The sequence below is a fragment of the Oncorhynchus keta genome, chromosome 35 (assembly GCF_023373465.1).
Source record: "Oncorhynchus keta strain PuntledgeMale-10-30-2019 chromosome 35, Oket_V2, whole genome shotgun sequence".
In the NCBI taxonomy this organism is placed as follows: domain Eukaryota; kingdom Metazoa; phylum Chordata; class Actinopteri; order Salmoniformes; family Salmonidae; genus Oncorhynchus; species Oncorhynchus keta.
In genome coordinates, this window is record NC_068455.1 from 75,657,602 (window position 1) to 75,682,373 (window position 24,772).

General features: G+C 43.9%; 1 protein-coding gene across 1 annotated transcript; it reads left to right on the top strand.

Annotated features, from left to right (window-relative positions):
- Positions 1-1,840: 1,840 nt before the first annotated feature.
- On the top strand, positions 1,841-14,855 carry LOC118369212 (zinc finger protein 79-like). The gene is made up of 2 exons (XM_035753672.2): positions 1,841-2,180; positions 12,206-14,855. Exons 1-2 carry the CDS (start codon positions 2,015-2,017, stop codon positions 13,750-13,752), a joined length of 1,713 nt encoding a protein of 570 aa, XP_035609565.2. The 5' UTR covers positions 1,841-2,014; the 3' UTR covers positions 13,753-14,855.
- Positions 14,856-24,772: the final 9,917 nt, after the last annotated feature.

Consider the following 24,772-nt stretch of genomic DNA (forward strand, 5'->3'; position numbering starts at 1 on the left):
ACAGTCTCTGACCTCCCTCAATGTGAGCAAGAAATAGGAGATGATCGTGGACTACAGGAAAGGAGGGCCGAACAGTGTCCACATCACCAACAAACTATCATGGTCCAAACACACCAAGACATTTGTGAAGAGGGCACAAGAACACCTTTTCCCCCTCAGGAGACTGAAAAGATTCCCAGATCCTTACTTTTTATTTTTTACTTTAGTTTAGTTTATTTAGTAAATATTGCTGGTTAAGGGCTTGTAGGTCAGAATTTCACTGTGAGGTCTACTACACCTGTTGTATTCAGCATTTCACTGTAAGGTCTACTACACCTGTTGTATTCAGCATTTCACTGTAAGGTCTACTACACCTGTTGTATTCAGCATTTCACTGTAAGGTGTACTACACCTGTTGTATTCAGCATTTCACTGTAAGGTCTACTACACCTGTTGTATTCAGCATTTCCCTGTAAGGTGTACTACACCTGTTGTATTCAGCATTTCACTGTAAGGTCTACTACACCTGTTGTATTCAGCATTTCACTGTAAGGTCTACTACACCTGTTGTATTCAGCATTTCACTGTAAGGTCTACTACACCTGTTGTATTAAGCATTTCACTCTAACGTCTACACCTGTTGTATTCAGTGCATATGAGAAATACAATGTTATTTTATTTGATATGTGCTTGTCTTACCTAGCTATCTTTAGATGAATGAACTGACTGTAAGTCACTGGATAAAACTGTCTGCTAAATGACTAAAAGGTCAAGCTAAATAAATAAAGATGTATTCAATTTTTTTAAACATTTTATTTCACCTTTATTTAACCAGGTAGGCCAGTTGAGAACAAGTTCTCATTTACAACTGAGACCTGGCCACGATAAAGCAAAGCAGTTCGACACATACAAAAACACAGAGTTACACATGGAATAAACAAATGTAACGGATAGCTTAGTTACCGGTGCGCGCTAAATAGCGTTTCAATCGGTGACGTCACTTGCTCTGAGACCTTGAAGTAGTGGAGCGATGGGTAACGATGCTTTGTGGGTGACTGTTGTTGATGTGTGCAGAAGATCCCTGGTTCTGGCAAGGGGACGGTCTAAAGTTATACTGTTACACAAACATACAGACAATAATACAGTAGAAAAGTATATATACAGTGTGTGCAGATGAGGTAAGATTAAGGGAGGTAAGGCAATAAATAGGCCATAGTGGCGAAGTAATTACAATTTAGCATTAACACTGGAGTGATAGATGTGCAAAAGATGAATGTGCAAGTTGAGATACTGCGGTGCAAAGGAGCAAGATAAATACATAAATACAGTATGGGGATGAGGTAGTTAGATGGGCTCTTTACAGATGGGCTATGTACAGGTGCAGTGATCTGTGAGCTGCTCTGACAGTTGGTGCTTAAAGCTAGTGAGGGAGATATGAGTCTCCAGCTTCAGTGATTTTTGCAGTTTGTTTCAGTCATTGGCAGCAGAGAACTGGAAGGAAAGGCTGATGTAATGATTAAACAGCACAGAGTATTGGAGGAAACTCACTGGTCTGCTGTTCAAAGTCCGTTGATGTTCTCACATAATTAGAATATAAATTCCTCTGTTTTGTCATTTCTGTCATGCTGATGAGAAAATGTTTGGACTGATGTGATTGATACATCAAATAAAATGTCAGAAAAGGTCTCCTTGCTCTTGTCCTAGAGTATGTTTCATCAGATTTCACCTAATGCTGCTCTTTGATGATATTTATTTAATATTGTATAATGTTATAAAGTCGACTCCTGATGATCCTAAACCAGTTTCTACTGGTTTGTAGGCTGCCCCAATCCAGCTGGCGGCGCTATTGTTCTTTTCCGTGTTCGCTACCCGCTTACAACCAAGGAAAACCTTTTTAAAATCATTACTTGACTAGAACACGGAAATAGGATTGGAGAAGACTTTGTTTTGATTTTACATTCCTTGTGTGAAGTAAAGAACGACATACTGACTGAACTAAGTTGGGTAACGTTACCCAACTCCCTTTTGACTGAAAATGTCTAAACTACAGTTGCTGCGTGTGTTTTTAAATGAGCGTTTAACGGCGGCTGCTGTGGAGATTTTCGGTGCAGTTGAGAAAACGGTAGTGGAGTACCAGGAGGAGAATGATCGGCTACGGAGACTGCTGCGGAGGACACCGGAGATACAACTATGTAGAATAGGTTCGTATGTAGAGCTACTGATAGCTAGTTATAGTTCTACTTTATTTATAAACTGTTTGGCTAAAGTGAGTCACTGTGAATCCATTTGAAAGAACAGTTAGCTAAGCTATTTAATGTAAGATCCACCCGTGCATCATTTAAAAGTTGTGTGTCACGAAACGTATTGAAATAGCATAACTGGTTGGCTTCGTCATTCTGACGCCGACGCAATTTCATTGGAGATATTAAATCTTTCTTTTGATCAGCTGGGGGTTAATGGTCAAAGGCCATTTCCAAGTTAAAGGACCCATGAGCACGAACATGTGAAATTCATAGAAGCATGTCAAATGTATATGTTAATAAAGGCATAAGACACATGTTGAATTTTTTTTGTAGGAATAAGCAAAGGCTTTGATTTCTGGTTAAAAATAAATAAATGGAAAAGGGGTCTTAAACATCTACCAGGCAAATATATAAGAAATACATCAAAACACAATAATACTGAAGTTAAGACCACTAAGGAAGGCCAACTCATTTCAACTCATTTTAACTATGTTTCATTTTGCAGAAATTATTTGCCTAATGTGAGTTTTTAGGAGCATTACCCAGTGTCTTGTTATTGTTACAAAAACCCCACATACAGTTAGCTCCAATAGTATTGGGACAGTAACACATTTTCATTGTTTGTTTTGGCTCCGTTTTGACTACATTTAATACCACACATATTGTCCCAATACTTTTGGTCCCCTAAAATGTGGGGATTTTGTGCAAAACGTGTAATTCCTAAACGGTTCACCCGATATAAATGAAAGTTGACAGTCTGCACTTTAACCTCATGGTGTCATTTCAAGTGCTGGAGTACAGAGACAAAAAAAAAAAAACATTGTCACTGTCCCAATACTTTTGGAGCTCATTGGATCTTTTAAGATCGTTTTCTAATTTCTCTCCCTCGTGAGGAAGGATAATGAAAGTTTACAGAAGTAAGAACTATATTTGGACCTACCAATTCATTATTGTGTTTGTTTATGAAGTGCTTAAACGTGTCATTCTGTTACGGAATCCATAATATTTCCATGCATTTCTGTGTAGTACAAGATCAGGGACCCATGATGTCATTCTGTTATCAGGTGTTAATCCACTTCAGGGTCAACTTAAATATACACTGAACAAAAATATAAATGCGCAAACTGCAACAATTTTCAAAGATTTTACAGAGTAACAATTCATATAAGAAAATCAGTCAACTGAAATAAACTCATTAGGCCCTAATCTATGGATGTGCATCTGTTGGTCACAGATACCTTTTAAAAAATGGTAGGCGCGTTGATCAGAAAACCAGTCAGTATCTGGTGTGGTCACCAATTAGCCTCATGCAGCGCGACACATCTACTTTGTATAGAGTTGATCTGGCTGAATGTGGCCTGTGGAATGTTGTCCCACTCCTCTTCAATGGCTGTGCGGAGTTGCTGGGTATTGGTGGGAACTGGAACACGCTGTCTTACATGTCAACCCAGTGCATCCCAAACATGCTCAAACATCCCAAACATGGGCGACATGTCTGGTGAGTATGCAGGCCATGGAAGAACTGGGACAATTTCAGCTTCAAGGAATTGTGTACAGATCCTTGCAACATGGGGCTCTGCATTATCATGCTGAAACATAAGGTGATGGCCGTGGATGAATGTCACGACAATGGGCCTCAGGATCTCGTCACAGTATCTCTGTGCATTCAAATTGCCATCAATAAAATGCTATTGTTATGCCTGCCTATTCCATAACCCCACCGCCCCCATGGGGCACTCTGTTCACAACATTAACATCAGCAAACCGCTCACCCACACTACGCCATACACGCTGTCTACCATCTGTCTGCTATCTGTTGAAACTGGGATTCATCCGTGAAGAGCACACTTTTCCAGTGTGCCAGTGGCCATCGAAGGTGAACATTTGCCCACTGAAGTTGTTTACGATACCGAACTGCAGTCAGATCACGAACCCGGTGAGGACGACGAGCAAATGATCTTCCCTGAGGCGCTTTCTGACAGTTTGTGCAGTAACTCTTCAGTTGTACACACCCACAGTTTCATCAGCTGTCTGGGTGGCTGGTCTCAGACGATCCTGCTGGTGAAACAGCCAGATGTGGAGGTCCTGGGCTGGCGTTTTTTACACGTGGTCTGCGGTTGTGGGGCCGGTTGGATGTAATGCCAAATTCTCTAAAATGACGTTGGAGGTGGATTATGGTAGAGAAATGAACATTAAATTCTCTGCAACAGCTCTGTTGGACATTCCTGCAGTCAGCATGCCAATTGCACACTCCCCCAAAAGTTGAGACATTTTTGGCATTATAGTTGTGTGACAAAACTGCACATTTTAGAGTGGCCTTTTATTATCCCCGCAGAAGGTACACCTGTATAATGATCATTCCTTTTAATCAGCTTCTTGATATGCCACACCTTGGCAAAGGAGAAATGCTCACTAACAGGGATGTAAACAAATTTGTGTGCAAAATTTTAGAGAAATAAGCTTTTTGTGCATTTTGAGGATTTCTGGAATCTTTTTTTCATCTCATGAAACATGGGACCAAATCAAATTAAATCAAATCAAATTTTATTTGTCACATACACATGGTTAGCAGATGTTAGTGCGAGTGTAGCGAAATGCTTGTGCTTCTAGTTCCGACAATGCAGTAATAACCAACAAGTAATCCAGCTAACAATTCCAAAACTACTACCTTATAGACACAAGTGTAAGGGGATAAAGAATATGTACATAAAGATTTATGAATGAGTGATGGTACAGAGCGGCATAGGCAAGATACAGTAGATGGTATTGAGTGCAGTATATACATATGAGATGAGTATGTAAACAAAGTGGCTAGTGATACATGTATTACATAAGGATGCAGTAGATGATATAGAGTACAGTATATACGTATACATATGAGATGAATAATGTAGGGTATGTAAACATTATATTAGGTAGCATTGTTTAAAGTGGCTAGTGATATATTTTAATCATTTCCCATAAATTCACATTATTAAAGATTGATATTTTACAGCCACTAATTTAGTGGTGGCTGTTTAACAGTCTGATGGCCTTGAGTCTCTCTCTCGGTCCCAGCTTTGATGCACCTGTACGGATCTCGCCTTCTGGATGATAGCGGGGTGAACAGGCAGTGGCTCGGGTGGTTGTTGTCCTTGATGATCTTTATGGCCTTCCTGTGACATCGGGTGGTGTAGGTGTCCTGGAGGGCAGGTAGTTTGCCCCCGGTGATGCGTTGTGTAGACCTCACTACCCTCTGGAGAGCCTTACGGTTGAGGGCGGAGCAGTTGCCGTACCAGGCGGTGATACAGCCCTACAGGATGCTCTTGATTGTGCATCTGTAGAAGTTCGTGAGTGCTTTTGGTGACAAGCCGAATTTCTTCAGCCTCCTGAGGTTGAAGAGGCGCTGCTGCGCCTTCTTCACGATGCTGTCTGTGTGGGTGGACCAATTCAGTTTGTCTGTGATGTGTACATTACATTACATTACATTTAAGTCATTTAGCAGACACTCTTATCCAGAGCGACTTACAAATAGGTGCATACACCTTATGACATCCAGTGGAACAGCCACTTTACAATAGTGCATCTAAATCTTTTTAGGGGGGTGAGAAGGATTACTTACCCTATCCTAGGTATTCCTTGAAGAGGTGGGGTTTCAGGTGTCTCCGGAAGGTGGTGATTGACTCCGCTGTCCTGGCGTCGTGAGGGAGTTTGTTCCACCATTGGGGGGCCAGAGCAGCGAACAGTTTTGACTGGGCTGAGCTGTACTTCCTCAGTGGTAGGGAGGCGAGCAGGCCAGAGGTGGATGAACGCAGTGCCCTTGTTTGGGTGTAGGGCCTGATCAGAGCCTGGAGGTACTGAGGTGCCGTTCCCCTCACAGCTCCGTAGGCAAGCACCATGGTCTTGTAGCGGATGCTTCAACTGGAAGCCAGTGGAGAGCGGAGGAGCGGGGTGACGTGAGAGAACTTGGGAAGGTTGAACACCAGACGGGCTGCGGCGTTCTGGATGAGTTGTAGGGGTTTAATGGCACAGGCAGGGAGCCCAGCCAACAGCGAGTTGCAGTAATCAAGACGGGAGATGACAAGTGCCTGGATTAGGACCTGCGCCGCTTCCTGTGTGAGGCAGGGTCGTACTCTGCAGATGTTGTAGAGCATGAACCTACAGGAACGGGACACCGCCTTGATGTTAGTTGAGAACGACAGGGTGTTGTCCAGGATCACGCCAAGGTTCTTAGCACTCTGGGAGGAGGACACAATGTGGAGTTGTCAACCGTGATGGCGAGATCATGGAACGGGCAGTCCTTCCCCGGGAGGAAGAGGAGCTCCGTCTTGCTGAGGTCCAGCTTGAGGTGGTGATCCGTCATCCACACTGATATGTCTGCCAGACATGCAGAGATGCGATTCGCCACCTGGTCATCAGAAGGGGGAAAGGAGAAGATTAATTGTGTGTCGTCTGCATAGCAATGATAGGAGAGACCATGTGAGGTTATGACAGAGCCAAGTGACTTGGTGTATAGCAAGAATAAGAGAGGGCCTAGAACAGAGCCCTGGGGGACACCAGTGGTGAGCGCGTGGTGAGGAGACAGATTCTCGCCACGCCACCTGGTAGGAGCGACCTGTCAGGTAGGGACGCAATCCAAGCGTGGGCCGCGCCCGGAGATGCCCAACTCGGAGAGGGTGGAGAGGAGGATCTGATGGTTCACAGTATCGAAGGCAGCCGATAGGTTCTAGAAGGATGAGAGCAGAGGAGAGAGAGTTAGCTTTAGCAGTGCGGAGCGCCTCCGTGATACAGAGAAGAGCAGTCTCAGTTGAATGACTAGTCTTGAAACCTGACTGATTTGGATCAAGAAGGTCATTCTGAGAGAGATAGCGAGAGCTGGCCAAGGACGGCACGCTCAAGAGTTTTGGAGAGAAAAGAGAGAAGGGATACTGGTCTGTAGTTGTTGACATCGGAGGATCGAGTGTAGGTTTTTCAGAAGGGGTGCAACTCTCGCTCTCTTGAAGATGGAAGGGACGTGGCCAGCGGTCAGGGATGAGTTGATGAGCGAGGTGAGGTAAGGGAGAAGGTCTCCCTGGAGAAGAGAGGAGGGGATAGGGTCAAGCGGGCAGGTTGTTGGGCGGCCGGCCGTCACAAGACGCGAGATTTCATCTGGAGAGAGAGGGGAGAAAGAGGTCAGAGCATAGGGTAGGGCAGTGTGAGCAGAACCAGCGGTGTCGTTTGACTTAGCAAACGAGGATCGGATGTCGGCTTTTCAAAATGGTTGACCAGAGAGGAGGAGGGGGGCGATTCAGGAGGGAGGAGAAGGTGGCAAAGAGCTTCCTAGGGTTAGAGGCAGATGCTTGGAATTTAGAATGGTAGAAAGTGGCTTTAGCAGCAGAGACAGAGGAGGAAAATGTAGAGAGGAGGGAGTGAAAGGATGCCAGGTCCGCAGGGAGGCGAGTTTTCCTCCATTTCCGCTCGGCTGCCCGGAGCCCTGTTCTGTGAGCTCGCAATGAGTCGTCGAGCCACGGAGCGGGAGGGAGGACCGAGCCGGCCTGGAGGATAGGGGACATAGAGAGTCAAAGGATGCAGAAAGGGAGGAGAGGAGGGTTGAGGAGGCAGAATCAGGAGATAGGTTGGAGAAGGTTTGAGCAGAGGGAAGAGATGATAGGATGGAAGAGGAGAGAGTAGCGGGGGAGAGAGAGCGAAGGTTGGGACGGCGCGATACCATCCGAGTAGGGGCAGCGTGGGAAGTGTTGGATGAGAGCGAGAGGGAAAAGGATACAAGGTAGTGGTCGGAGACTTGGAGGGAGTTGCAATGAGGTTAGTGGAAGAACAGCATCTAGTAAAGATGAGGTCAAGCGTATTGCCTGCCTTGTGAGTAGGGGGAAGGTGAGAGGTGAGGTCAAAAGAGGAGAGGAGTGGAAAGAAGGAGGCAGAGAGGAATGAGTCAAAGGTAGACGTGGGGAGGTTAAAGTCGCCCAGAACTGTGAGAGGTGAGCCGTCCTCAGGAAAGGAGCTTATCAAGGCATCAAGCTCATTGATGAACTCTCCAAGGGAACCTGGAGGGCGATAAATGATAAGGATGTTAAGCTTGAAAGGGCTGGTAACTGTGACAGCATGGAATTCAAAGGAGGCGATAGACAGATGGGTAAGGGGAGAAAGAGAGAAAGACCACTTGGGAGAGATGAGGATCCCGGTGCCACCACCCCGCTGACCAGAAGCTCTCGGGGTGTGCGAGAACACGTGGGCGGACGAGGAGAGAGCAGTAGGAGTAGCAGTGTTATCTGTGGTGATCCATGTTTCCGTCAGTGCCAAGAAGTCGAGGGACTGGAGGGAGGCATAGGCTGAGATGAACTCTGCCTTGTTGGCCGCAGATCGGCAGTTCCAGAGGCTACCGGAGACCTGGAACTCCACGTGGGTCGTACGCGCTGGGACCACCAGATTAGGTGGCCGCGGCCACGCGGTGTGGTGCGTTTGTATGGTCTGTGCAGGAGGAGAGAACAGGGATAGACAGACACATAGTTGACAGGCTACAGAAGAGGCTACGCTAATGCAAGGAGATTGGAATGACAAGTGGACTACACGTCTCGAATGTTCAGAAAGTTAAGCTTACGTAGCAAGAATCTTATTGACTAAAATGATACAGTACTGCTGAAGTAGGCTAGCTGGCAGTAGCTGCGTTGTTGACACTACACTAATCAAGTCGTTCCGTTGAGTGTAATAGTTTCTGCAGTGCTACTATTCGGGGGCTAGCTGGCTAGCTAGCAGTGTTGTTTACGTTACGTTGCGTTAAAAGAACGACAATAGCTGGCTAGCTAACCTAGAAAATCGCTCTAGACTACACAATTATCTTTGAAACAAAGACGGCTATGTAGCTAGCTAAGTAGCTAGCTACGATCAAACAAATCAAACCGTTGTACTGTAATGAAATGAAATGAAAATGTGATACTACCTGTGACTGCGACCGGGTTGTTGAATTCGTTTCAGTAGACGTTGGCTAGCTGTTAGCTGTTAGCTGTTGGCTAGCTAGCAGAGTCTCCTACGTTAAGGACGACAGACAACTTAACTTACCGAGGAACTTAACTTACTACCCTCTCCACTACTGTTCCATCGATGTGGATAGGGGGGTGTTCCCTCTGCTGTTTCCTGAAGTACACAATCATCTCCTTAGTTTTGTTGATGTTGAGTGTGAGGTTATTTTCCTGACACCACACTCCGAGGGCCCTCACCTCCTCCCTGTAGGCCGTCTCGTCGTTGTTGGTAATCAAGCCTACCACTGTTGTGTCGTCCGCAAACTTAATGATTGAGTTGGAGGCGTGCGTGGCCACGCAGTCGTGGGTGAACAGGGAGTACAGGAGAGGGCTCAGAACGCACCCTTGTGGGGCCCCAGTGTTGAGGATCAACGGGGTGGAGATGTTGTTGCCTACCCTCACCACCTGGGGGTGGCCCGTCAGGAAGTTCAGTACCCAGTTGCACAGGGCGGGGTCGAGGCACCAGGGTCTCGAGCTTGATGATGAGCTTGGAGGGCACTATGGTGTTAAATGCCGAGCTGTAGTCGATGAACAGCATTCTCACATAGGTATTCCTCTTGTCCAGATGGGTTAGGGCAGTGTGCAGTGTGGTTGAGATTGCATCGTCTGGACCTATTTGGGCGGTAACCAAATTGGAGTGGGTCTAGGGTGTCAGGTAGGGTGGAGGTGATATGGTCCTTGACTAGTCTCTCAAAGCACTTCATGATGACGGAAGTGAGTGCTACAGGACGGTAGTCGTTTAGCTCAGTTACCTTAGCTTTCTTGGGAACAGGAACAATGGTGGCCCTCTTGAAGCATGTGGGAACAACAGACTGGGATAGGGATTGATTGAATATGTCCGTAAACACACCAGCCAGCTGGTCTGCGCATGCTCTGAGGGCACGGCTGGGGATGCCGTCTGGGCCTGCAGCCTTGCGAGGGTTGACACGTTTAAATGTTTTCCTCACGTCGGCTGCAGTGAAGGAGAGTCCACATGTTTTAGTTGCGGGCCGTGTCAGTGGCACTGTATTGTCCTCAAAGCGGGCAAAAAGGTTATTTAGTCTGCCTGGGAGCAAGACATCCTGGTCCGTGACGGGGCTGGTTTTCTTTCTGTAATCCGTGATTGACTGTAGACCCTGCCACATACCACTTGTGTCTGAGCCGTTGAATTGAGATTCTACTTTGTCTCTATACTGACGCTTAGCTTGTTTGATTGCCTTGCGGAGGGAATAGTTACACTGTTTGTATTCGGTCATGTTTCCAGTCACCTTGCCCTGATTAAAAGCAGTGGTTCGCTTTCAGTTTCACGCGAATGCTGCCATCAATCCACGGTTTCTGGTTTGGGAACGTTTTAATCGTTGCTATGGGAACAACATCTTCAACGCACGTTCTAATGAACTCGCTCACCGAATCAGCGTATTCGTCAATGTTGTTGTCTGACGCAATACGGAACATATCCCAGTCCACGTGATGGAAGCAGTCTTGGAGTGTGGAATCAGATTGGTCGGACCAGCGTTGGACAGACCTCAGCGCGGGAGCTTCTTGTTTTAGTTTCTGTCTGTAGGCAGGGATCAACAAAATGGAGTCGTGGTCATCTTTTCCGAAAGGAGGGCGGGGCAGGGCCTTATATGCGTCGCAGAAGTTGGAATAGCAATGATCCAACATGTTCAGTATAGTTAAAAAAATAAAAAAATAACTCTGTGTGATATCATAGCTGACATCCCATTCTCTCTGCAAACATCTTTGAATCTTGACTCAGAATATATATTTAACCTTTTTTAGAAAACTTGGGTCACATAAACATACAGAGATTTTACCGTCATTCTGCACTGTTCTTCCAGTAAATGTGTTTTTGTAAAATTTTCATTGGACTTTTTAAAAAGTTGTCCTTGTGCAAAGAGTTTGTTTAACTTTGGAATTAATAGTTTTTGTTTGTGTTATGGGATTTTCATCAATAATGACTAAATGAGGTATACTGCACTATAACTGGCAAGAATTCTACCCGGTCTTTCTTGTAGTATTAAATCATGTTTGTTCATTAGGAAGGGGTTCCATGGCATGGACCTAGGAAAAAAGGAATGTATGTGGAGATAAGAGAGGACAGGGAGGGCTCCTCCAGAGTTATGATGTTTGGGGGAGCCTGGAACCGTCAGTTTAGGGGTTATAAACTGTGGTTAGACTCATGAGAAAATCCCTGTTGGTGTGTATGTGTGTGAGTAGTTTAGGATGATAGGAAGGAATGGATTTGTGAAAACTTTGGAGCTCTCGCAAATAAATTGGAACCTGATCAATTGTGAGCTGGGAATTCTGTCTGTTTTAATTTAAGACCAGAACTTTACAAACTCTGGGTATCAGACAGATAAATATAATTTTGGAATTTATGAACACTGATTAAATAATTACTTGACAGTTTGGCAAACATTTAAAAAATAAAACTTTGCGCCTCAGCTCTATCTAAAAAACAAAACAATTGATTCTTGATTGTGATACGTTTTATGGAAACCTAAAAACTGAACTTCATAATCGTCCAAAAATAACCAAACAAATGATTCGAGCAATGCTTGTTTTTAATCCCACTCTTAGTTTCCTTTGTGTTATAGTTCAGGTGAATGTGCAACACTAAACACCTCTGTGGGAATCTGTGGTAAAACAGCATCGGTGTATATTATTTTGGGTTGATATAAAAGTTGAGTTTCTAAGGTTTCCAAAAACGTATTGAACACAATGGTTATTAAGGGTTAGACAGAGTGTCAGGACTTTTGTACACATTAGCCACAGTGAGTTCCATAGTAGGAATGAGAACCCAAGTCTTATATGGGTTGTGTTAAGAAGAGCATATACCTCGCTGGACTCAGACAGGTCTACAGGCTGTGTAGATCATAGACATCCATGCCAATAAAGCCATTTGATATTTAAAATCGTATACATCTAAAATTCACCTGTATGATTAAAGTGTTATATTTAATTACGTGGTACATAAATAATGTCTGCTCCTCCTCTTATTCCCTCCAGACTCCCTGCAGCTCTCTGTCTCTGAAGAGGAGGTTCCCCCTGAGCAGCAGCACTGTGAGCAGGAGTGGAGCCCCAGTCTGGTACAGAAGGACCCAGAGACTAAACAGATTAAAGAGGAACAGGAGGAAGTCAGGACCAGTCAGGAGGAAGAGCAGCTTCAAGGGGTGGAGCCTAATATCATAGAGTTCCAATTTACTCCTTCCTGTGTGAAAAGTGAATGTGATCAGGAGGACCCACTTTGGTCCTTGACTCTTCCCCAAACCCAGACTGTGGAGAACAGAGAGAGAGACTCTAAACCAGTGGATCTCAAACCTTTTGGCACTGTGACCCACCTGAAGGGTTTCGACATTCCCTGTAACCCTCCAGATAGACAAAACAATGCCTCCAGCCGCAGCTCAGCCATAAGCAGCGACACAGTAGGACTTGACTGCAGTCCACCATTGGATCCCAGTCCACCATTGGATCCCAGTCCACCATTGGATCCCAGTCCACCATTGGATCCCAGTCCACCATTGGATCCCAGTCCACCATTGGATCCCAGTCCACCATTGGATCCCAGTCCACCATTGGATCCCAGTCCACCATTGGATCCCAGACCACCATTGGATCCCAGTCCACCATTGGATCCCAGTCCACCATTGGATCCCAGTCCACCATTGGATCCCAGTCCACCATTGGATCCCAGTCCACCATTGGATCCCAGTCCACCATTGGATCCCAGCCCGCCATTAGATCCCAGCCCGCCATTAGATCCCAGTCCACCATTGGATCCCAGTCCACCATTGGGTCCCAGTCCACCATTGGAGGAACACTGTTCCAAACTCAGCACCACGTCTAGAAAAACTCACCACTGCCGTGACTGTGGTGCAACGTTTCCTCTGAAAGCTGACCTGCAGAGACATGTGACTCTCACCAGGAAGACACCCAGTGAATGCCGCTTCTGCCAAAAACGCTACAACTCCACCTGTAAACTGAAGGCCCATGTCCGACTCTGCCACGTAGAGAAACTCTGCACCTGTTCCATTTGTAGCAAGTTCTTTAAACTCAAAAAAGATCTTTCCAGGCACATGAGGACTCACGCAGGAGAGAAATGTTTTAGCTGTGGTGATTGTGGGAAAGGCTTCAGTCTCAAGAAGACCCTAACCAGACATAAACTGATTCACACAGGAGAGAAACGATTTAGCTGTGGTGACTGTGGGAAAAGCTTCAGTCAGAAGGGGAACCTAATTGAACACATACGGATTCACACAGGAGAGAAACCTTTTAGCTGTGGCGACTGTGGGAAAAGCTTCAGTCGCAAGCACACTCTAACCGAACATATACGGACTCACACAGGAGAGAAACCATTTAGTTGTGGCGACTGTGGGAAGAGATTCAGACACAAGAAGACCCTAAACAATCATATACTGACTCACACAGGAGAGAAACCATTTAGTTGTGGCGACTGTGGGAAAAGTTTCAGTGTGAAGAGCAATCTGTTTATGCATGTTAAAAACTTCCACAAAGCAAGAAAACTATTGGGGCCGAAGTGGAAAACTTCCCAATAAGGAATTTGCAATTCAAATGCTTTATTATCTAAATGTTGACGGTGTGTGTGGGGCAATGGAGAGAAACAAAATGGTGCAGTTTGAGGCCATGTGACGGAGAGTGATGCGGGCCCTGGAGATGGGAGTGTGCGCAGGTGGGTCTGGGCAGGGGTGATGTTGTGGATGTCTGTGCGATGTTGTCGTTTGAATGTTTTGTGTGTGTAAGAAAAAAAAACAAGGAAGGAAGGAAGGAAGTCGCAAGTGTGACATGATTGTGTTCAAGTGCTTTTTGAAGTCGGAACAATTCTTCGACCATTAAGATTTTAGCAAGTTAGATAAGCTAGCCAATGTTGCTAAAAATACATTTAGCAAGCTTGCTTGAAGGTGCAGTCTGGGATCTTAAAGGGATACTTCTGGATTTAGGCTTTTATGATTTAGGCCTTTTAGGGTTTTATTTGACAAATTGTATGTCTCTGCATCCAGTATGAAGGAAGTTGGAGGTAGTTTTGCGAGCCAATGCTAAATAGTGTTAGCACAATAACTGGAAGTATATAGTATCTACTAGCATGCTAGCAGTTGCCATAAACTGCCAGTCATTGCGGTAACACTAGTTAGCAACTTCCTGTAAACTGCATGACATAAAAATGGCATCTATGAGTTCATCTGATTCAGGGGAAGTAGATAAAGGGCTTCATTGCCAAAATCCTTAAGTATCCCTTTAAGCATTTACATGTTTTAAAAAAAAAAATCATATTGTACAAATTCTTTGTAAAAATTCTCAAATTCTCCCAACTCCAACAAAGCCAACAGCACATGAAGGCCCAATTTTGTTCTCGGGAATGGATAAGAATTGGGCTGCCTATGTAAATAAACACTGCCAAAGTCTGTTGGTGTGTTCAGGTTATTATATGTAACTCAGTTGGTAGAGCATGGTGCTTGCAACGCCAGGGTTGTGGGTTCGAAACCGACGGGGGACCAGAAGGAGACATTCTGCATAAGAGCATCTGCTAAATGACTCAAATGTAAACAGGACTTCCTGGTTGTTTGTTTTGTAAAGTTTCTCAGGTGATGAGGATGGTAAGATTGGTGTTATTGATACATTAAAACATGTTTATACTTTTAACAGAAAATGTCTCCTTCAATTTGTCCAAGAGTATTTATCAACCATTTTTACCTAATGCTGCTTATTAACCTCTATGGGATCGGTGTCCAGCTAATGAACCATCATTTATGAAATTCCTGGGAGTGTTTAAACTTACATCTTTTATTACCATATCATTTTTGTATGTTATGTACATGAAAATGTATCAATTGACCAATTCGGCACATTGTGGTGAGACTTTTGAACAGTAATGCAATGGTTCATTGAATCAGTTAAACGTTGCACATGCACTGCTGCCATCTAGTGGGCAAAATCTAAATTGCGCCTAGACTCCTTTTACATTTCAAAGATGGAGAAAAAATTTAATAGAAAACGCATGTTTTTTCTTTGTCTTGTCTTTTAACAGATCTAATGTTATATTCTCCTACATTCATTTCACATTTTCTCAAACTTAAAAGTGTTTCCTTTCAAACGGTATCAAGAATCAGCATATCCTTTCTTCAGGTCCTGTGCTACAGGCAGTTTGTTTTTTCATTTCAGGTGAAAATGGGGAAAGAAAGTGTCCGATCCTTGATGTTTAATCTTCAATAGAGTAATGATATTCACTGAGTATACAAAACATTAAGAACACCTGCTCTGTGCATGACACCTTTTTATTACCTTAATTTAACTAGGCAAGTCAGTTAAGAACAAAATCTTATTTTCAATGATGGCCTAGGAACAGTGGGTTTACGACAACAAAGTACTGAGTAAAGCGTCTGAATACTTATGTAAATTTGTTATTTCCACTTTTTAAATTTGTATAAATTAGCAAACATTTCTAAACTTGTTTTTGATTTGTCATTATGGGGTATTGTGTGTAGATTGATGAGGGGGGGACGACAATTTAATACATTTTAGAAAATGGCTTAAATGTAACAAAATTTGGAAAAAGTCAAGTGGTCTGAATACTTTCCGAATGCACTGTATATAGGTTATCATTGGATATTACCGCTCCAGAGGACAGACAGGAACATGGTGTGGTATTAGCACCCCCTGTGGTTCTCTATGATATTACAGCTCCAGAGGACAGACCGACAGCTCCCGGCGGAGAGTATTTCAACAGTGATGCTACATTTTTACATTTGGCTATATACTCGTGTACTAGGAATATGGGACCAAATACTAAACTTGACTACTTTAATACACAATAAGTGAATTTGTCCAAATACTTATGACAACTTCAAATGGGGGGACTGGATACATAGTGCTTTCATGTCTAAACTGTAAAACTGAAATGTATGAAAACACCCTCAAATAACAGGTGACATTCTGCTTCATATAACATATTTGATCTCAAATCCAAAATGCTGGAGTACACTGCAGAGCCAATTGAAAAGGTTTAGCTCCACTGTCCAAGGGGAGAGTATATTCAATATGTTATTGTGGTAAATACAGGGTGGTAAAAGGAAGACAAAAAGTAGAGCAGAAAAATTGTTTGAATGATTAATAACTTCAATAGATTTTGTTGACAGAGAGAGGGTAAGCCTAAACAAAACATCATGCCAGGGTAAGCCTAAACAAAACATCATGCCAGGGTAAGCCTACACAAAACATCATGCCAGGGTAAGCCTACACAAAACATCATGCCAGGGTAAGCCTACACAAAACATCATGCCAGGGTGAGCCTACACAAAACATCATGCCAGGGTAAGCCTACACAAAACATCATGCCAGGGTGAGCCTACACAAAACATCATGCCAGGGTAACACAAAACATCATGCCAGGGTACACAAAAACATCATGCCAGGGTGCCTACACAAAACATCATGCCAGGGTACCTACAAAAACATCATGCCAGGGTGAGCCTACACAAAACATCATGCCAGGGTAAGCCTACACAAAACATCATGCCAGGGTAAGCATCATGCCAGGGTAAGCACAAAACATCATGCCAGGGTAAGCCTACACAAAACATCATGCCAGGGTAAGCCATACACAAAACACAGCCCGTATTTGAAGTGTTTCTAAAATCACCCTGTGGGGAAAATGAATGGTGGAAAAACGTTGGGAACCATTTCCTTGTTTGAGGGGTGAGCCGCTAGATTTGATGGGTTTTATGACTCATACTGTGGTTCTCTGGTTGTAGACAGGCTGCTGCTGTGCTCTGCTCATCATCAGATGGGGGAGGAGAGGAGGTAGGTGGCCCACGTGGGTAACTGATTAATACAAAATTACAATACAAAAACTGCGTATTAAATACATGTGACTGGTCATTTGTTTGAGTCAGACGCCCAAGATGAAAAAATGATATTTTTAAAATATATTATTATAGTTTTTTATCCAACCACAGGAGCCCACTGTCAATGTTCAAAATTCACCGGAGAGCATAATTTAGCCACAAAGGATCAATAGTTTATAAAAAAGATTATGTTTTATCACAAGTGCATACAGGTATCAGTACCAGTCAAAAGCTTGGACAAACCTACACATTCCAGGGTTTTTCTTTATTTTTTACTATTTTCTACATTGTAGAATAATAGTGAAGATGTCAAAACTAGGAAATAACACACATGGAATCAAATGGTGGTCACACCAGGTACTGAATGGTTTTCTGATCCACGCCCCTACCCTTTGGGCCTCCTGAGTGACACGGTGGTGTAAGGCACTGCATCTCAGTGCAAGTACCTGGTTCAAATCCAGGCTGCAACCCATAGGGCGGTCGCACAATTGGCCCAACGTCATCCGGGTTTGGTTGGGGTAGGCCGTCATTGTAAATAAGAATTTGTTCTTAACTGACTTGCCTAGTTAAATAAAGGTTACATTTGATATATATATGTTTTCTTTTTAAGATAGCTGTGATCAACAGATGCATATCTGTATTCCCAGTCATGTGAAATCCATAGATTAGGACCTAATTAATTATTTCAATTGACTGATTTCTTTATATGAACTGTATTTTAGTATAATCTTAGAAATTGTTGCATGTTGCGCTTTATATTTTTGTTCTGTGTAGTGCTTATGACAGCCTGCAGTACCCCGCTCGGCCTTCAACTGGAGTTACCCAATGAAAGGGGGCAGCATAGAGCTAGTCTGCAACGTCATTTCCTGGAGTAGTTCAAACTGCACATGTCGTGTTCGTCTGTATAGCAGAGTGGCGCAGCGGAAGCGTGCTGGGCCCATAACCCAGAGGTCGATGGATCGAAACCATCCTCTGCTAATTTTTTAAAGGAAGACAAAAAGTAGAGCAGAAAAATTGTTTGAATGATTAATAACTACAATAGATTTTGTTGAGAGAGAGAGAGACAGAGAGAGAGACAGAGAGAGAGACAGAGAGAGAGAGACAGAGAGAGAGAGAGACAGACAGATATTCACTTTGTATGTTGTCTACCTCACTTGCTTTGGCAATGTTAACACATGTTTCCCATGCCAATAAAGCCCTTGAATTGAATTGAATTGAATTGAATTGAGAGAGACAGAGAGAGAGAGACAGAGAGAGAGTATACAGGGGAAGAAGAATGTTAGGACGGCACCAGATGGACACCAGATGGACACCAGATGGACACCAGAGGGCGTAGTGGGAGCAGATGTGACAGATCAAACACTAAAGTAAACATATCAAGTCTCATTGACATATACAGTAGATTCCAATGATGTTAATGTACTGTATAAATGCATAACGTTTATAATAGATAGACGTAGTGACCTCAGTGTGTAAAATTAAATTATATTCATACCAACTTTATCAATCCCTAATAGTGGCGAGACAAATACATGGAATAAAGATGAAGAAGTAACATACAACATTATAAGGCAAGTTACATAGCCACAAACACTTCAATCAACGAATTCATAGTTTCCTAAGGATGTGTTGGTTCAAAAGTTACATTTCTAAACATCTGTGCTGCAGCAACAGTAAATCTTTATCGCAGGGTGATGTTGTGTCAAATGTATTTGTTTGCAATCAATAATACATGCTGCAAAAGGTGCAGTTATTCCCTGATTTGTGTAAACCAGGACACTGTTCACCAGCTGGACACTGTTCACCAGCTGGACACTCGGACACTGTTCACCAGCTGGACACTCGGTTCACCAGCTGTTTCACCAGCTGGACACACTGTTCACCAGCTGACCAGCTGGACACTTCACTGTTCACCAGCTGGACACTCTGACTGTTCACCAGCTGGACACTGTTCACCAGCTGGACACTCTGACACTGTTCACCAGCTGGACACTCGACACTGTTCACCAGCTGGACACTCGGACACTGTTCACCAGCTGGACACTCAGCAGACACTGTTCACCAGCTGGACACTTTCGGACACTGTTCACCAGCTGGACACTGGACACTGTTCACCAGCTGGACACTCGGACACTGTTCACCAGCTGTTCACTGTTCACCAGCTGGACACTCGGACACTGTTCACCAGCTGGACACTGTTCACCAGCTGGACACTCGGACACTGTTCACCAGCTGGACACTCTGACACTGTTCACCAGCTGGACACTCGGACACTGTTCACCAGCTGGACACTCGGACACTGTTCACCAGCTGTACACTCTGACACTGTTCACCAGCTGGACACTCGGACACTGTTCACCAGCTGGACACTCTGACACTGTTCACCAGCTGGACACTCGGACACTGTTCACCAGCTGGACACTCGGACACTGTTCACCAGCTGGACACTTGTTCACCAGCTGCACTAGGACACTGTTCACCACTGGACACTCGGACACTGTTCACCAGCTGGACACTCGGACACTGTTCACCAGCTGACACTCTGACACTGTTCACCAGCTGGACACTCGACACTGTTCACCAGCTGACACTGTGTTCACCTGCTACCACACACTCGGACACTGTTCACCAGCTGGACACTCTGACACTGTTCACCAGCTGGACACTCTGACACTGTTCACCAGCTGGACACTCTGACACTGTTCACCAGCTGGACACTCGGACACTGTTCACCAGCTGGACACTCTGACATATATGTTATTATTCATTAGTATAGTGAACAAAAATATAAACATAACATAAAAAGTGAGACGCCCCTCCTCAGGGCGTCTCAGGAGCCTAATAATCTGAATATGTTGTTTTGGAGTGCAATGTTCGACTCCGTGTGCAAAAACTGGGTCTCTGTTGAAGGTTGCGGGCGGCTGCTGTAGAGATTTTCGGGGCAGTTGAGAAAACGGTAGTGGAGTACCAGGAGGAGAATGATCGGCTACGGGGACTGCTGCGGATCACACCGGAGATACCACTATGTAGAATAGGTTCGTATGTAGATACTGATAGCTAGCTTTAGTTCTACTCTATTAATACACTCCACACTGTTTAGGATAACAGTGACTCTCCGAGGGTGTCGCAGGGGTTTACTGGGTCTGAAAAGTATTACGTAAATATATACTGTACATGTATACACTACCGTTCAGAAGTTTGGGGTCACTTAGAAGTTTCCTTGTTTTTGAAAGAAAAACACTTAAAAAAACAAAAAACTGAAATACAGTGTAGACAGTGTTAATGTTGTAAATTACTATTGTAACTGGAAACAGCAGATTTTTTATGGAATATCTACATAGGCGTACAGAGGCCCATTATCAGCAACCATCACTCCTGTGTTCCAATAGCACGTTGTGTCAGCTAATCCAAGTTTATCATTTTAAAAAGCTAATTGATCATTAGAAAACCATTTTGCAATTATGTTAGAACAGCTGAAAACTCTTGTGCTATTTAAATAAAGAAGCAATACAACTGGTCTTCTTTAGACTAGTTGAGTATCTGGAGCATCAGCAGTTGTGGGTTCGATTACAGGCTCAAAATGGCAAGAAACAAAGAACTTTCTTCTGAAACCCATCAGTCTATTCTTGTTCTGAGAAATTAAGGCTTTTCCATGCGAGAAATTGCCAAGGAACTGAAGATCTCGTACAACGCTGTGTACTACTCCCTTCACAGAACAGCGCAAACTGGCCCTAACCAGAATAGAAAGAGGAGTGGGAGGCCCCGGTGCACAACTGAGCAAGAGGACAAGTACATTAGAGTGTCTAGTTTGAGAAACAGACACCTCACAAGTCCTCAACTGGCAGCTTCATTAAATAGTACCCTCAAAACACCAGTTTCAGCGTCAACAGTGAAGAGACGAGTCCGGGACGCTGGCCAGATCAGAGACAGTAGGGATGACCAGGGATGTTCTCTGTTTAGTGAGTCCGCCAGATCAGAGACAGTAGGGATGACCAGGGATGTTCTCTGTTTAGTGAGTCCTCCAGATCAGAGGCAGTAGGGACCAGGGATGTTCTCTGTTTAGTGAGTCCTCCAGATTAGAGGCAGTAGGGATGACCAGGGATGTTCTCTGTTTAGCGAGTCCTCCAGATCAGAGGGAGTAGGGATGACCAGGGATGTTCTCTGTTTTGTGAGTCCGCCAGATCAGAGACAGTAGGGATGACCAGGGATGTTCTCTGTTTAGTGAGTCCTCCAGATCAGAGACAGTCGGGATGGCCAGGGATGTTCTCTGTTTAGTGAGTCCGCCAGATCAGAGACAGTAGGGATGACCAGGGATGTTCTCTGTTTAGTGAGTCCGCCAGATCAGAGACAGTCAGGATGACCAGGGATGTTCTCTGTTTAGTGAGTCCTCCAGATCAGAGGCAGTAGGGATGACCAGGGATGTTCTCTGTTTAGTGAGTCCGCCAGAACAGACAGTCAGGATGACCAGGGATGTTCTCTGTTTAGTGAGTCCGCCAGATCAGAGACAGTAGGGATGACCAGGGATGTTCTCTGTTTAGTGAGTCCGGCAGATCAGAGACAGTCAGGATGACCAGGGATGTTCTCTGTTTAGTGAGTCCTCCAGATCAGAGGCAGTAGGGATGACCAGGGATGTTCTCTGTTTAGTGAGTCCGCCAGAACAGACAGTCAGGATGACCAGGGATGTTCTCTGTTTAGTGAGTCCTCCAGATCAGAGAGGGTAGGGATGACCAGGGATGTTCTCTGTTTAGTGAGTCCTCCAGATCAGAGAGGGTAGGGATGACCAGGGATGTTCTCTGTTTAGTGAGTCCTCCAGATCAGAGACAGTCAGGATGACCAGGGATGTTCTCCTGATAAGTGCGTGAATTTCCCTGTCCTGCTAAGTATTCAAAATGTAACGAGTACCTTTTTTGGTGTCAGTGAAAATGTATGGAGTAAAAATGACGTTGTCATAAATATAAATAGTAAAGTACAAAGTACTTTGGGTAAATACAGACAAATATGTTGATTAAAGTACCTTGTCCTAGAGAGATTTGCACAGTTATCAAAACATCATGCCAGGGTGAGCCTACACAAAACATCATGCCAGGGTAAGCCTACACAAAACATCATGCCAGGGTGAGCCTACACAAAACATCATGCCAGGGTAAGCCTACACAAAACATCATGCCAGGGTGAGCCTACACAAAACATCATGCCAGGGTGAGCCTACACAAAACATCATGCCAGGGTGAGCCTACACAAAACATCATGCACAAAACATCATGCCAGGGTAAGTCCTACACAAAACATCATGCCAGGGTAACAAAACATCATGCCAGGGTAAACTTACACAAAACATCATGCCAGGGTAAACACAAAAACATCATGCCAGGGTAAGCACAAAAACATCATGCCAGGGTGAGCCTACACAAAACATCATGCCAGGGTGAGCCTACACAAAACATCATGCCAGGGTGAGCCTACACAAAACATCATGCCAGGGTGAGCCTACACAAAACATCATGCCAGGGTAAGCCTACACAAAACATCATGCCAGGGTAAGTCTACACAAAACATCATGCCAGGGTGAGCCTACACAAAACATCATGCCAGGGTGAGCCTACACAAAACATCATGCCAGGGTGAGCCTACAAAAACATCATGCCAGGGTAAGCATCATGCCAGGGTAAGCCTAAACAAAACATCATGCCAGGGTGAGCCTATTTGAAGTGTTTCTAAAATCACCCTGTGGGGAAAATGAATGGTGGAAAAACGTTGGGAACCATTTCCTTGTTTGACCGCTAGATTTGATGGGTTTTATGACTCATACTGTGGTTCTCTGGTTGTAGACAGGCTGCTGCTGTGCTCTGCTCATCATCAGATGGGGGAGGAGAGGAGGTAGGTGGCCCACGTGGGTAACTGATTAATACAAAATTACAATACAAAAACTGCGTATTAAATACATGTGACTGGTCATTTGTTTGAGTCAGACGCCCAAGATGAAAAAATTATATTTTTTAAATATATTATTATAGTTTTTTATCCAACCACAGGAGCCCACTGTCAATGTTCAAAATTCACCGGAGAGCATAATTTAGCCACAAAGGATCAATAGTTTATAAAAAAGATGATGTTTTATCACAAGTGCATACAGGTATCAGTACCAGTCAAAAGCTTGGACAAACCTACACATTCCAGGGTTTTTCTTTATTTTTTACTATTTTCTACATTGTAGAATAACAGTGAAGATGTCAAAACTAGGAAATAACACATATGGAATCAAATGGTGGTCACACCAGGTACTGAATGGTTTTCTGATCCACGCCCCTACCCTTTGGGCCTCCTGAGTGACACGGTGGTGTAAGGCACTGCATCTCAGTGCAAGTACCTGGTTCAAATCCAGGCTGCAACCCATAGGGCGGTCACACAATTGGCCCAACGTCATCCGGGTTTGGTTGGGGTAGGCCGTCATTGTAAATAAGAATTTGTTCTTAACTGACTTGCCTAGTTAAATAAAGGTTACATTTGATATATATATGTTTTCTTTTTAAGATAGCTGTGATCAACAGATGCATATCTGTATTCCCAGTCATGTGAAATCCATAGATTAGGACCTAATTAATTATTTCAATTGACTGATTTCTTTATATGAACTGTATTTTAGTATAATCTTAGAAATTGTTGCATGTTGCGCTTTATATTTTTGTTCTGTGTAGTGCTAATGACAGCCTGCAGTACCCCGGTCGGCCTTCAACTGGAGTCACCCAATGAAAGGGGGCAGCATAGAGCTAGTCTGCAACGTCTTTTCCTGGAGTAGTTCAAACTGCACATGTCGCGTTCGTCTGTATAGCAGAGTGGCGCAGCGGGAGCGTGCTGGGCCCATAACCCAGAGGTCGATGGATCGAAACCATCCTCTGCTAATTTTTTAAAGGAAGACAAAAAGTAGAGCAGAAAAATTGTTTGAATGATTAATAACTACAATAGATTTTGTTGAGAGAGAGAGAGACAGAGAGAGAGAGAGAGACAGAGAGAGTGAGACAGACAGATATTCACTTTATATGTTGTCTACCTCACTTGCTTTGGCAATGTTAACACATGTTTCCCATGCCAATAAAGCCCTTGAATTGAATTGAATTGAGAGAGACAGAGAGAGAGAGACAGAGAGAGAGTATCCAATTTGTAAGTCGCTCTGGATAAGAGCGTCTGCTAAATGACTTAAATGTAAATGTAAATGTACAGGGGAAGAAGAATGTTAGGACGGCACCAGATGGACACCAGATGGACACCAGATGGACACCAGAGGGCGTAGTGGGAGCAGATGTGACAGATCAAACACTAAAGTAAACATATCAAGTCTCATTGACATATACAGTAGATTCCAATGATGTTCATGTACTGTATAAATGCATAACGTTTATAATAGATAGACTTAGTGACCTCAGTGTGTAAAATTCAATTATATTCATACCAACTTTATCAATCCCTAAAAGTGGCGAGACAAATACATGGAATAAAGATGAAGAAGTAACATACAACATTATAAGGCAAGTTACATAGCCACAAACACTTCAATCAACAAATTCATAGTTTCCTAAGGATGTGTTGGTTCAAAAGTTACATTTCTAAACATCTGTGCTGCAGCAACAGTAAATCTTTATCGCAGGGTGATGTTGTGTCAAATGTATTTGTTTGCAATCAATAATATATGCTGCAAAAGGTGCAGTTATTCCCTGATTTG